General features: G+C 46.8%; 1 protein-coding gene across 1 annotated transcript in view; it reads right to left on the bottom strand.

Moving 5' to 3' along the window:
• RERE (arginine-glutamic acid dipeptide repeats) overlaps positions 1-15,292 on the bottom strand; it is a 421,706-nt gene that overhangs the window by 85,077 nt on the left and 321,337 nt on the right. The window contains 1 exon segment of the mRNA XM_023258065.2: positions 7,629-7,727. Coding sequence (XP_023113833.2) covers positions 7,629-7,727 — 99 coding nt within the window.

The raw sequence follows: 15,292 nt of genomic DNA on the forward strand, positions 1-15,292 counted from the left end.
AAAAATAGTTCAATCTCGTTAATACTTGAAGCATTGTGCAAATTTTACTTGTATCTATATTTTCCTCTTTTATTGACTTGTTTATTTTTTAAAGATTTTATTGTTTGAAGTAATCTCTATGTAGACCCAATGTGGGGCTCCCACCTACAAACCCAAGATCAAGAGGTGTATGCTCTACTGACTGAGCCAGCCAGGCACCCTTTTATTTTTCTTTTTTAACACCAAGGACTGATTTTTGCTATGGACCATAGGAACACATAACATGAGTAATAATATATAAATATGTGTGTGTGTGTGTGTGTGTGTGTATGTATATAACTTATGTGTAAATAATATGCCAAAATGTCTACTTATCTTTCCTACCCTCCTATCTCAGAATTAAGTTGTTCGTAAGAGGCAGTACCAATTAATTTAAAATTAGAGGAAGGGTAATCAGTTGAGAGAAACAGCTACTTCAATTTAAAATTTACTAACTACCTAGTCTGTGTTGCAGAGGTATAGAAAGGTATCTCTAGTCCAAGTTCTGGGTATATCGTAAACATTCTCAGATTAAGATTTATGAAAGTGAGAATTCCAATAAAATGATTCAACTTACGTAAGTTTACAAACACATAAACCAAAGTACATACAGGAACAAAGACACAAAGAGGGCAGGAAACCTAGAGACTGAGATGGTAGTGAGGTTTCAACTCCCCTGTAATGATTTTGTAATGATATCCTAACAACAGAGATGATTCACATAAAATTTACAAGAGAAAAAAAAAATGAATGGGTTCCTGTTAGATGACCGACAGGACCCTCCTATCACCAACATTTTTTGAATGACTATATAAAATGCCCAACAACTCTAGAAACCTGGTCATTTCTAAAAATCGATACCATACAATTAAGGCTTCCCTTATATTGAAAATACACCATTTAAAACTAAACACTGAGATTACGGACATCTTAAAACGCACACGATGGTAACCGCAGGCCGAGGAGGGCTGGCTCTCTTCCCCTGCCATCATCCCCATCTCTGCTTTCACCTCCAAAACCTCCTGCTGCTATAGAGGACCTTAACTCTGGTTTTGCTGTGGGTTCCATTTTCTACAGCTGCCACACAAACAGCAAATAAAATTCATCGTACTTTTGCCCCACTAAGCAGCTCTGTCTTCTGGCACATCCAGATGCCCGGCTTGAAAAGAGCGAGCAAGGAAAACAATGTTTTCTTGAGCAGACATTCCAAAAAGGGCCCAACAGAGGCGTCTGAAGACGCTGCTGGGAGAGACACCCCTCAAACAGCTGTGTGCGTCCTGTGGCAATCACTCCTTGACCAGCCACACGGGTTCACTGGCGTACAAATATTCAGACAATTAGTTTGGCATGGCATGTCAATTTTGAAAGAAGGATTTTCGTTTGCGTTTATGAAAACACTGAGCTTCATGCTGAAGGACAGCTTGGACGTTTTAAAATTTATGAATTTGTAAATCCATGTACACGACCAGTTAAAGTTTATCACCGCACCAGGGATGAACTGACTTTGGATAAAAATGTTAGAGATCATTCGTATCTAGGCTGTTCACGCAATGTAGGACATCAACGCTGACACCCAATATTGAAAGGGAAGCATATTTCCAGATAAAAGTTACAGTTACCCATGACCAAGCGGAATCCCCTGCGGGAACACCAGAAGCAACAAAGCCTTCACCTCAGGCAACACCTGGAGTTTTGCTGAAAGCCACCTGGACATGAAAAGAACGTCCCAAACAAACCTGGCCAAGTGGATGGGAAGCAAAGGGTGAAGCGTGCAGCTCAGTGCAGCACCCAACCTTACAACCTTGCAAGTCAGGCCGCACTCCACGAGGAAAATGCAGGCCCTGAATTTTAAAAAGAATTCAATTAGCATCCCCAGCATTTCCATAATCAACAGCTGAATGCTAATTAAGAGCACAGCAGCCAGCAGCAATGGAATCCCAGCGCAATAAGCAACGGCAAGCACAGCAAATGCTACCTTCGGCTCACGTGCATAAATAAGCGGAATTAATAACTACCCGAGCATGGAAGGGTGACTTCATCTGTTTCGATTAGGTGCAGTTCAGCCTGGGGCCTTTGTGGTATATTTGAATGTGTTCATCATGTTTAATTAAAAACCTAATAATCCAGAGTTTCTTTTACTTTTTCTTTTCTTTTTTTAACAAGTTCTGATCAGTATTTTTCTCCTCTTTCTCTTCCTAAGTCCTACTCATTTAAATGGCTCCCTGATACGGAACAATATTTTTAGCATAACGTAAGTGAAACTGGTTAACCGTCAGTACAACTCCCAAACGCAGTAGCCAGCCATGCACTTTGGTTCCATCCAACTGACCTAGCATTTCTTTGAAACTGCCTCTCTGATCTGACCCACTTTATTTAGCCTGAGAGACTGCTTTGAGCTAGCTACCAAGGAGCTTCTCACTCATTCCACTAAAGCAGAGCTCAACTGTCACTTTCTGGCCTAGAATTTGACAGAAATTGGCCCAAATCTGGTATCCATTCCCAAGATTTAAAGTATTTCAGCCCCCAAAGAAACTTCAGTAAGAAATACCATATCTATAGGGGCACGCGCCTGGGTGGCTCAGTTGGTTAAGCGTCCAATTTTGACTCAGGTCATGATCTCACAGCTCCTAGGTTTGAGCCCCATGTCAGGCTCTGTGCTGACAGCTCGGAGCCTGGAGCCTGCTTCAGATTCTGTGTCTCCCTGTCTCTCTGTCCCTCCCCTGCTCACGCTCTGTCGCTCAAAAATAAATAAACATTGGGGCGCCTGGGTGGCGCAGTCGGTTAAGCGTCCGACTTCAACCAGGTCACAATCTCGCGGTCCGTGAGTTCGAGCCCCGCGTCGGGCTCTGGGCTGATGGCTCAGAGCCTGGAGCCTGCTTCCGATTCTGTGTCTCCCTCTCTCTCTGCCCCTCCCCCATTCATGCTCTGTCTCTCTCTGTCTCAAAAATAAATAAAAAACGTTGAAAAAAAAATTAAATAAATAAATAAATAAATAAATAAATAAATAAATAAACATTAAAAAAAATAATAACATATAAAAAAGAAACACCGTACCAATAGATACACAAGCGGTCAAAGGAATCACTGAGAGAAAATGTAAAATGAAAAGCCTCTCACTGTGTAAGTTTGAGGCCTAAAATCTCAACAATTAGTTAATATCTGAAAGACCTAGGACGAAGAAATTGGGTGGTGTTATCACAAAGAATATGGGAAATTTTTTCCAAAGGTAAAACTTTTAAGGTCAGCTTTGAGCACATGTAAAAGTTTTTCTCTGATGCATAATTATTAACTATTACAAGTTTTAAAATGTTAGAGTGAAGGTAATCTTTTTTTATATATTTTTTTATACTTACTTTTTTTAAAAATATTTTTTTTAATATTTACTTTTTAAAATATTTACTTTTGAGAGAGAGAGAGAGAGACAGAGTGCAAGTGGGAGAGAGGCAGGAGAGAGGGAGACACAGAATCCAAAGCAGGCTCCAGGCTCCGAGCTGTCAGCACAGAGCTCAACGCGGGGCTCGAACTTTCGAACCTCAAGATCATGACCTGAGCTGAAGCCCCGGAACGATCTTAATTAAAGAATCTTGGGTGGCTCAGTGGGTTCAGTGTCTGACTTTGGCTCAGGTCATGATCTTGCAGTTCGTGGGATTGAGCCTCATGTCGGGCTCTCAGCTGTCAGGGCGGAGCCTGCTTCAGATTCTTTGTCCACCCCTGCTCCCCACCCCCGTCCCTCCCTGGAAGATGTGCGATCTCTCTCTCTCTCTCTCTCTCTCTCTCTCTCACTCAAAAATAAACATTAAAAAAAATTTTTTTTAAATCTTTATTCACTTTTGAGAGACAGAGCATGAGTGGAGGAAGGGCACAGAGAGAGGAGAGACACAGAATCCCAAGCAGGCTCCAGGCTCTGAGCTGTCAGCACAGAGCCCGATGTGGGGCTCGAACCCACGAACCGTGAGATCATGACCTGAGCCGAAGTCAGACGCTTACTGACTGAGCCACCCAGGTGGTGTCCCAAAAATAAACATTTTTTAAAAATAAAAAAAAAAAATCTTTACAAACAATAATCTTGAATAACAAGTTGTTAATATTCTTCAAGCCCCTCTTAGAGACATTAGTCTCTACCAGACCCCATCAGTTAAGTCCCTGCTCTTAAGTTTATGAACTAGGAGGGCAATCAACTCAGAAGTAAAGCCTGTGAGGAGGAACGGAGGAAGGGGCAGGAAAAAGCCAGGGGCAGGCTGCTAACAAACGCTGCAAACTAGGGAAACGGCTCAGAAGAGGGCGCGATCACAGCGGGCTGGGCCCGGGAACTGCCCTGAACCTCAAAGAGAGGTGAAAAGCAGTGAGGGTGTGCACTGGCGAGATGGGGAGAGATCTGTCTGATCAGGGAGCAGCGCACCCACAGGAGCCAGGACGCACAGGGGCCGCGTGTTCCCAGCCCGGCCAGGGGTTCGCACTGTCAGGTGCTCATTCCACCAACCCTTGCACACAGGAGTGTCCAGTTCATATAAATGCAAAGGAAAACGACTTCGTCGACGCTGCTGCAGTTAGATCAAATGGATATACTGGAGGCAACGATGCTTAAAAATAACTAAAATGTCAGGGCGCCTGGGGGGCTCAGTCAGATGAGCGTCTGGATTTCGGCTCAGGTCATGATCTCACTGTTTGTGGGTTTGAGCCCCGCGTTGGGGCCCTGTGATGACAGCGTGGAGCCTGCTTGGGATTCTCTCTCCCCATCTCTCTCTGCCCCTTCCCCTCCAAAATAAATAAACTAAAAAATAACTAAGACGTCCAGGTACACAGAAAACTTGGAGGGGAAAAAGAAGAGAGGTGGGCCCACGTACTTACTTTAGTTGGGACACGCTTTGCTTACTCCTGTTGAGTGCTGGGGTGGGAAATGAGGGGACTTCCAGGGAAGAGGCCACACACACAGAGGGTGACGCTCTCGCAGCCAAAACCAGGCCCAGGCAGGGGCTCACTAGTGATGGTGCCTCGCTGCCACGTCAAGCTGGTCCAAGATTTGAGAGGCTCCCTTCAGCCTATCAATTATTCAATCCCTCTTTCCCATTCACTTTTGAGGTTTTAGAAAATGAAGCTTAACTTCCTATAAATAAGGGGACGGCCATTTGATCTCTGAGTTCTGCAAGGGCTCGAGGCCTGCCAACATATTTCTCAAAACCTACACCGAAACAAGAAGCAAACATGATAGAAATGAGCCCAATGACAAGGACTTATGCAGTTACGGATCATCATCATGTCCGCCTAGAGTCGTGCTTCACTTTTTAAAATAAAGCCGAGCGTTTTCTGATGTGTAAGACTCCCCTTTCCCTCCCCCCGGCTGCCGACAGCAGGGACACGGTTCACGTTGTGCCCAAGAGAAGCGAGTGCAGCAGGAAAGGGAAAGCAGCTTTCTTTTAAGGGGAGTCTTTAAATTCCAGAGCGAATGAGAGGTCTGGGAGACAGGAAGGGAGAGTGCCTGGCCGCCCGGCAGCTGAGGAGCCCTGGGGCGTCCGCGCAAAGGAAGGAACAAGAAGGGCATCGGGGCACGCGGGCGCTGATGGGGTCTCCGGTTGGTGGCATCTCCCACATTCCTTCCATCCTTTCACCTCCTCACATCTTTCTGGCACCAAGACTTCCTGAGGAGCTTTAAAATTTCATCAGTCACAAGTCGGATCTCCTTGTCACAGAAATGGGTCCACAGTGAAAACCACACCCACAGGACTTTACAAAACAAACGAATGTGACGCGTGTACTCTGCCAGTGTCTGAACAGGAACAGATGTTTAAGATGCCCCCAACTCTTTACTGATCGTGTAAAGGTTTTAAACTTTTAATTTCTAAACAGCAGCACCAACCTCATCATGCGTCTGATAAGCTGCAAGTGTTAACGGGCTACGAAAAAGCTCTCTCCCGACCAAGCCTTCAGGGGCCGCTTCAGTGCACCCCTGCTACCTCCTCGTCTCCTACTTTGCCCCCGACTGCCCAACCCCCACGTGGCCTTTCCTCGAACGATCGCCTTGGCTCTTGCTCCAATGTGCCCCCAGGGTCTCGCCATTTCCCACCGGCACTGCCACCATGCTGTCCGCTCACCGGTCTCGGGCCCGGATGCTCGCAATTGCCCCGGAAGCCCACCTGCGACTCAGTGGCCAGAGGGCGCCCGCCAGCAGACGATGGTACCCTCTGCTCAGAATCCGCCCACGCAGAGCGAAGAACGAGGCACCGACCGTGGGTCCGCAGGCCGCGCCCGATCGCCGCGCTATCCCTTCCCCGCAGACACATGCCTGCCTCCGTCCTGAACGCGCCCGGGGCCCGGAGTTCTCTCTCCCGGCCATGCTTTCACCGTAGGGCCCCGATCCAAAAGGCTCACCTCTGCTCAAATGGTTCTTACCAGGCCTTTCCTCAGCCCCTTCTGCCACACAGCCCCTCACCCGGCTTACTCCCCCATCCTCCTTGCCTACTCCGTCTTCCCCAGCACGTGTGTGTAAGGCCACTTAACAAATATTGATTTACAGACGGTCTCTGCTCTGAAAACAAACACAAGCCTCGTGAGGAGGGACCTTTGTTCTTGATACGGCTCCTAGCACAGCACCCGGCACACAACAAGTACTCGATAAATATTGCCGAAATAAACAAAAGAGCGAGATCAGGAAAGCACCAAGAGCTTCTAAGCACGCTCTCTTAGCAGATTTAGAACACAGGCGAGGAACTTAAAATCGACAGGTCTACCAGTGACAGCCGCCATCTTCGTTTCTTTCAACCTAAAGGGCAAACGTCAAGCTGTAACACGCAAACACGAGTCCGTATCTGCAAGAGCACAAGCAGTCTGTAAGTCTCTGACAGCAACGCCTTCCAGAAGTCACAAGATGGGGATGTAGCTCCATGGGAACTCAGTCGGCTGGGACAGGAATCCGTGGGTTTTCAATCTGTGTTTGTGGGCACCTATCTTATCTCCCTACCTTCTTTGCTGAGCCACGATGACAGGACGAATATGTAAGATCCGCTATATTTATATAATCGGGTCTATGCTACCTGCTCTTGAGTAACGTCCTTCAGCAGGTTAGGGATCCTGCTGGCCCTCCAAATAAAAACAAGGCAACAGCCTCACTCTAGGTTACGCAGCAAATGGTTTTAACGCTTATGTCTTAAGGGGCATGTGGGTGGCTCAGTCGGTTGAACGTCTGACTCGGCTCAGGTCGTGATCTCACGGTTCGTGAGTTTGAGCCCCGAGTCAGGCTCTGTGCCGACAGCGCCGAGCCGGCTTCAGATCCTCTGTCCTCCTTTCTCTGCCCCTCCCCTGCTCACGCTTTCTCTCTCAAAAATAAAAAATAAGCATTAAAAAATGCTTATGTCTTAAAATAGGCATCAAACGCTGACTTGCTGAAACCAGCCAACCAACCCTACAGATTCTTCTGTCTTTCCATGAAACCGGAGAACATCCTTCCCACAGAGCTTCCTAAAAAGCAAGTCTTTCTGTGCAACTTTCAGGTTTAAAGTCTCCTTCCTTTGACTGCTGGGTACCATGGACAGTCCCCGGAGGAGCAGGGAGGTCACGCACTGAGAAGCAGACACCCCGGTGACCCAGACCGCAGGGCCAGTCCCGTCCGAGCTCACCACTTCGTCCTCGGTCCAGCACTTCTCGATCAGCTTGGGCACGGGCTTCTTGACCAGGCGCTGCAGGGCTTTGCCAGCGTCATAACCACTTTCGTGTAGCTAAAACAACAACAACAACAACAACAATTTTAGTCAGATAAGTGTGCCAAATAGCAGATCTGGAAGCAAATCAATGAAAGAGAAGCCCTGCGTTTGTCCTGACAGAAGAATCATGGAACGGGCATGCTCGTCAGCACAATTCACATCCCCCCACCCCAGGTCCAGCTGTTCGGGGAAAGGGAGGCAGGCAAGGCAGAGAACATTTTGGCAAGAACAGGAACAACGTTAAGAACAGTAACATTTACTGAACATCCGACCTGGCACAGAGGTAAACACATTCCTCATGCTCATTATTTTTTTTAATCCTATATTTTTTTAATTCTCTCATTTAAGCTTATGGGGGAGGAAGTATAGTCACCTCATTTTATGGATAAGGAAACTGAGGCATAGAAAGGTCAAGTGTAAAGGTGCTCACCACACTAAACCAGTAGGCGGTAAAGCCAAGACTCCGACCAGGCAACATGATTCCCACTCACTCTCGTCCCCCTCTCCCCAGAGCAGTTCAAAGACCTACTGCATTATGTTATCTCCTGGTAGCATTTCTGAAGTCTTGCTACTGTAGTCATTTCACTAAAAAAATCTGAAGTACCTAAACTATACGAGCTTTGTAATGAAACTCTGTAACAGTATACTAACTGCTCAGTACACACGAATGAAGAGACTGGTTTATCTACACATTCCTCTTAGGACCAGACTTCTCTCTCACCAAAGGTGATCAACTTTTCCCACTCCACATCCTTTCCAACCCCAGGCAGTGCCTGACACCGCTCCCCCTCTCTATCTTGCAAAGACACTCCTTTCCTAGTTCACGTGACCCCAGTCCTCTTCCACTTGCAGACAATGAAGGAGCAGGCAGAAGGATCCTCTTGCTTAACCTCCCACCTCCCACCTCCCACCTCTGGCTGTCACTTCAGAATTCTCACTGGAAATCTGACTTTCCTTTACGTATCTAGTTCCCTGGCACAAGAATCCGTTTTGGCTAGGGGTGCCTGGGGGGCTCAGTCAGTTGAACATCTGACTTCGGCCCAGGTAACGATCCCACGCTCCGTAGGTTCCAGTCCCAGTGTCATGAATATGAATATGAATGCTAGATATTAACTTTTATACCTTCGTAACATTCATCATTAGACTTTAAAAAATAAAATAGTATACTATACTATAAATACCATACTAAATAAATCCTAAAATAAAATACCATAATTTGGAAATGTTTGAAAACTGTCCAGGGTCGCCTGGGTGACTCAGTCAGTTAAGAGTACAACCCTTGATTTCGGCTCAGGTCATGATCCCAGAGTCATGGGATCAAGCCCCGCCTCGGGCTCTATGCTGAAAGCAAGATTCTCTCTCTCCCCCCTCTCTCTGCCTCTCCCCTGCTTCCACTCACACTACACATGCTCGTTCTCTCTCAAAATAAACTTAAAAAAAAAAAAAACCCGTCTAATCTAGACTTCTTTCAGAAATATAAAAAGATGAAAACAAAGTTAGGTTTTCAAATTTTGCCAATATTTAGAACAAGCAGATACCTGTCAAGCTCTATAATATAACAAGAATCTAGAATATGAGGTTAACAACATGGATCAGGACTGAATAAAAGAAAAAAATTGCAGGCCTATTTAATTCTTTAAAAAGCACATATTTTAGTGATAATCTGAAGTCAATTCAAGTTGATCAGGTCATAAATTCTTAATAAAAAGCTTATGGGAGACTAACAACATTTCTTCAGAGGTAATTATATATATATCTGGGGTAATTGTAAAGAGACAAAAGACCGTGGACTCTGGAGCTAGACAATCAGATTCAAACACTAGGTCTGTTACTTACTAAGTATGTGAACTCAGACGAGCTACTCATCTTCTCTGGGCCTTAATTCTGTCATCTTTAAAAATGAGTAGAGGGGCACCTGGGTGGCTCAGTCGGTTGAGCGTCCGACTTCGGCTCAGTTCATGATCTCACAGTCTGTGGGTTTGAGCCCCGCGTCGGGCTCTGTGCTGACTGCTTGCCCAGAGCCTGGAGCCTGCCTCGGATTCTGTGTCTCCTTCTCTCTCTGCCCCTCCCCCGCTCATGCTCTGTCTCACTCTGTTTCTCAAAAATAGATAAATGTAAAAAAAAAAAAAAATTTTTTTTTTTTTTTTTTAATAAAAATGAGTAGAACAGGGGCGTCTGGGTGGCTCAGTCAGTTAAGTGTCCAGCTCTTGATTTTTGGCTCAGGTCATGATCTCACAGTTGTGAGATCGAGCCCCACGTCGGGCTCCACGCTGATGGCGCGGAGCCTGCTTGGGATTCTCTCTCTCTCTGCCCCTCCTCCCGCCCTCACGTGCACACTCGGGCATTCTCTCTCTCTCAAAATAAATTAAAAATAAAAATAAACTTTAAAAAATGGTGGAGTGAGAACTTGTACCTCTTAGGGGATTATGAGGTGAGCATTAGAAAACAGCATGAAAATTGCCCAGAACTGTACCTAGCATGTAATATACCAAATGAGTATTAGCAATTCATTTTTAAAAGGAAAGAGAAAAAAAATAAAGGAAGGAGCCTCTACCCAATTTTCATCAATTTTCTAGATTAGACAGTAGCCTTTCCAGAGAGAGAAAAAAACTGTTAAACTATAAACAAAACCACTTATGTTTCACATAATTATTCATGTTCATAATTTTGGAAGTTTGACTAAAACTCTGGTACAGTACACAGGAAAAATGAAGAAGGATTTTAAATCTTCCGTGGCTGATGGGAGAACGTAAGGCCTGTTCCAAAAGCGAGCGGCTGAAGGAGCAGAGCCAATGAAACGTCATCAGCCCTCCCTGTGCCATCCCTGCCTCTCGGGGAACCGAGGACGGTTCTGAACGAGACTCGGAAGACAGGTTCCAAATGCCTCGCCGAACTTCTGGTGGTCTGGTCTGTCGGACAGGCTGGCCGGCGCGTGTGCGGTGCCCTCCGAGAGATCCCCGTCGGGCGGCTGACGTCCCCGAAGCGCAGGCCGGCGCTCGCACCCCTGCACGAATCTGCACTGGGCACCACGCTCTCCGTGGCGTGGGCCATACCCTGGGCTTCCTGCTGCTACTCTGCTCCCTAAATACTGGCCAATGCCTTCCTTTCGTCCCGTCCGCCGTCTGCCTGTCCTCTTAAAATATCCCCGTTCCTGACCTTTCCATGGAAGGAATCCAATAAATATTTAGTGTCTACCCCTCTCCTCCTCTAGAAAGACATATTCAAAAAGTCAGAACTATGGGATTATTCACCAACAGTGATGAAATATTTACTGAACAAACGAAGTTCGGGCATTACTGCGCTGTCCTCAATATGCATAAAGTCTGGGACACAGGCTGGGTCCCGGGGGGGGGGGGGGGGGGGGGCTCTGCCTTCCCTCTTCCTAGGGAACCAAAACAAACCTCTCTACACACTCACCTTCTTCTGAATGTTACTAACATTTATTTCTACTTTCTAGGAATTCTAAGAACACTCTGAGTTTTCATTTCTTTACAGAAATACTTTAATGATACTTCATTAAAGACGTACTTTTAGCATACAAAAAGTCGTTATGGCCCACACAGCTTCCCAAAAATGAAGATTACATTTTGAGCCCTTGGGGAAAATTACTGTTGTTGAGGACACCCTTCGTTCCTTCCACAGGTATTTGCAGAGTGCTAAACTGCCAGGGAGAGATATAGCTCGTGAAGAACAAAGAGAACGGTCATCAGGAAAGTAAGACGGAGAAGGGTCTGTAACAGTCACTGCAGAACGTGTCTACCTAAATCTCACATTCAAAATCTAGGGTCCCAAAAGGCTGGGGACTACCTTCTTTAGTCCATATATCAAGCAACAAGTAAGGCCTTCTAAAAGGGGGTTTGTTTTCTAGATGATCACGAAGATTTCCTTTCTTTGGGTTGGAGACAAAATAATGTTTGAGGAAGAGCTTAACTGGATATTTCCACTGTATTCCTTATGTAAATTAGAATTAAGTCTACCAAAATACTGGCTATCTTAAATCTCTAAAATTGTCATTAACAACATTCCCCTCTAATATAGTGTCGAGCTCTAACAGATTAAGTAATTTCATCTTGAGGAAAACATGATGTGGGTTTCAAATTTTAAACCCCTGATCACAGCCATACACACACATTCATATAGTCAGGAAATGCAGTACAGGCTTCCCAATATCGCTAAGGTAAAAGGTCCTTTAATGTGAATAAAATTTTCTTCCATTTCTCCAGAGAAGACTGTTCAAAGAAATTGCAACGAAGACAGGAGGAGAACCCCTCAAACGTCTTACAGCTTCACTCTGTAGCCTTGGAAAAGCAATTCAAGCAAGGTAAGTAAACCTTCTGTCCATTCTGCAACCAAGCAGGGCTGGTAAGATCTGGGATTAAATGCGATTTTAATGTAGAGTACAGTGAGCTGTACCATTTTAGAGCAGATGGGAAAAGACCACTGCAAAATGCAGGGACCAAGAAAAAGCATCGTTACTCAACCAGCTTCCAATGTTTACAAGCTACTGGGGAGAGAAGCATTTAGATCTTACACCATCCCCATCACCCCGCCAGCCACTAAAGCAGGATGTCATTCAGCAGAAACCACTGTTTTCAAATCCATCATCACAAGGGGTGTGTGTGTGTGTGCGCGCGTGTGTGTGCGAGCGGGCGCCCCGCACGTAATCCAATGATCAAGGAGGCACAGACTTGTAAATCTGCTGCTTCCGCATCACTGAACTGCAAGTCTGCACTTCTACACGAGTAAAATCAGTCTTTCCCTAAACCACAGGTCGATAACCTGGGGACTCTGATAACAAGACGGTGGTTCTTCAACGCGCTAGCCTTTCAAGTCACTCCGTCCCGGAACGATCCCGGCCTGGTTGTTTTCCTGCGCTTTGCTCTTTGTTCCCCGGGCCTGGCTCCACAGAACCCTCGGGCCTCGTTCCTTCCTCGGCCTTTGGTCCGTTCGCCGTGAAGCGGCCAACAGGACCCTCCCGCACCGGGGGTCCACCCTCGTCTTGCAGGCCTCCCGGCGGCCGTGGGGCCCGGGGGCGACGGCCCCGCCTCAGAGGCAGGCTGCGGGCACCGCGTTCTCTCTGCCCCCCCCCGTCCCGTCAACAAGGGCCAACTAAGCGGCTCCCAGGGCCACCGCCGCGCTAGCAAGGACCCGCACGAGCGAGCCAGCCGAGCGGACGCGGCGGGAGCTGTGGCGCTAAAAACGAGAGCAGCTTGAGGAACACGCTCCCGGGCTGGTTCCACCGTGGCAAACGGAACCGCCACACGGAACCCGCAGAGCCAAAGCCACCGCGCCACACGCAAGCGCATTTAGCCAGTTGCGTGAAAAGCTCTCCGTGACTTGAGGCGCCCGGCAGCCCCTCCTGTGGAAACCGCCCCAGAGCCCGTGCCTTCTGTCAACACCTAGCGAACCCAGCGCGGGATCTGAGGCAGGAGACGGGCTCCCGTCAGCAGTTGTGTCACAAACCGGCCGAGCTGAGGTTTTCGACCGTCAAACGGGCCTAACACCACTGTCCCTCAGCCGCGTCCGAAGACAACGGAAGGTACTAAATGAGATACAACGTGACAAGATACGTGAAATGTCAAAAAGCTACGCGCCGTGTAGCGGCGTCATCACCACAGGAGACGTTTCAGGTCCACATCTCTCACCTAAGACTACCGGGCACATACAAGTTCAGTAGATCATCTACCGTGCGGCGCTGGGGCCCACGCACCCTCGACGGTCAGCTGCGGCTTCTGACCTCTCCGGGATCAGCAGGAAGAAAGGATCGTGCAAGAAGAAAAACACATTTCTGCATAATTGCCCAAGTTAAATCTGCAACTCTCGCTCTGCCTGACAAATCACTCCCTGCTTATTACTTTCTATAATTTAATATATATAAGTGCTTTACTGGCAAGCTTCTCGAAAGAATAAATAATACTTAATGACTGCCTACAGTTTAATTAACTCATGATTGAACTTCTCATGGATTGCTATAAACATTAAATTATATCCTTCCTCAAAGCTGCCGTGGATGGAGATCTTGTTTCAAGCTTTAACTCTCCTGCCTAAACAATTTTGAATTTGCGGCAAATCTGTATATTGCACAGAGAGGTGAGAGAATCAACCTTAATGCCTGGTTATAAAGTATGTAATTTTATAGAGCAAAAACGAGGTCTTAACTTAAATAAGACTGAAAATGCGCACGTGTCCAAACACCTCATTTATATTACAGCAATCATTAAGCATCTCTGGATCCCAGGCAGTCTTATTAGCACAGACTCTGTGTATCACCACAAGGCTTCGAGTTTCCGCTGTGGCTTCATCTCAGCTGCCATTTTCTGTCTGCGTGATGTTGCGAATAAATTTTCCTTTTGGCATGGCTCAGCTGTCAGGCACCCCTGCTCTATAATGAACCCATGAATTACATCTCCCTGCTCTGACATCTCCGGTCTCACACATCAAAATATTGTTCTTCGATTGTAATTTATAACTTAATTTAAATGTCCCTTTTGCTATGACCTTTTTAGATCAAATGGCATCGCATCTGGCAGTTTCTCCTACCCCAAAGCATCCTTTTGCAATTATAGCCATGATAATAACTGCAGAAAAAGCCTTAGACTGCATTCATGCTAAATATTAAATAATTGCAGTCCATTAAGAACAGTATTAGGTTTAAAAGTCTTTTGCTCTGTGAAATGTTTATTTGCAAGAAAGTGCCAAAATAGCTTAGAAAGGAGAAAAAGTGGGATTTGGAAGAGATCTTAAAATTCTCCGTGTAGTTCTAATTATTTCAACCATTAACGTAAATGAGAAAGATCTCAAAGAAGTCAAAGACAAAACTTTAAAAAATCTGTCTCCTAATCCATGATTTACAGATGTCCATATATTTTCAGTCATACCACCATCACCAATGAGCCAGTCAGGCTCAAAATACGTATGTGTGCGCACGAAGAAACTATAACCGAAACTACAGGCACGCTATTCACTTTTGTTTGGCCACTGTCACTCCAAATAATGCTATTTGCTCACTAGAAAGGCTGAATTTGTCTGAACGTTCTCAAGGGGGCACATTTTAAAGACTGCGGCAAAGATGCAGAACGTAGCTGCTTGAAGCAGGGCTGAGGGGCGGGTCTGGGGAGTTTTCAGGGGGAAAACACAGTCGCTGCACCAACCCTCCCCGCGACAGTCCGTGCGTAACTACAAGGTTCCAGAACCCGCACCAGCCCCTGGGGCCGGTGGTGGGGTGGGGGGGGGGGAAGTCGCTGGGTGCCGCGTGTGTGTTGCAAAGTCTGGGACCTTTCGGACTCCGCCACTCTTCACGCAACCACATGTGGCAAGAGTACTAACAACGAGGAAGCAAAACTGGGAGGTCTGCTCTCTTGCTCAAGGCCACTTCCACGGCAGAGAGCGAGGACTCTAACATAAACCCACGTCCAGGAGGAGCTGGGAGACCCAGGCCCGCGCCCGCGGCTATCCTGGGGCAGTTCAGGCCTGGCGGGCTCCGGACCCCTCCAGCTGCAAGGACACAGCCAGCACACGGCCCGTCTGCACGTGGGGGCAGGAGGGTGGCCAGAGGGAGGGAATCAGCAACTCAGAAAGGA

This window comes from Felis catus, chromosome C1 (genome assembly GCF_018350175.1).
Source record: "Felis catus isolate Fca126 chromosome C1, F.catus_Fca126_mat1.0, whole genome shotgun sequence".
Taxonomy (NCBI): Eukaryota; Metazoa; Chordata; class Mammalia; order Carnivora; family Felidae; genus Felis; species Felis catus.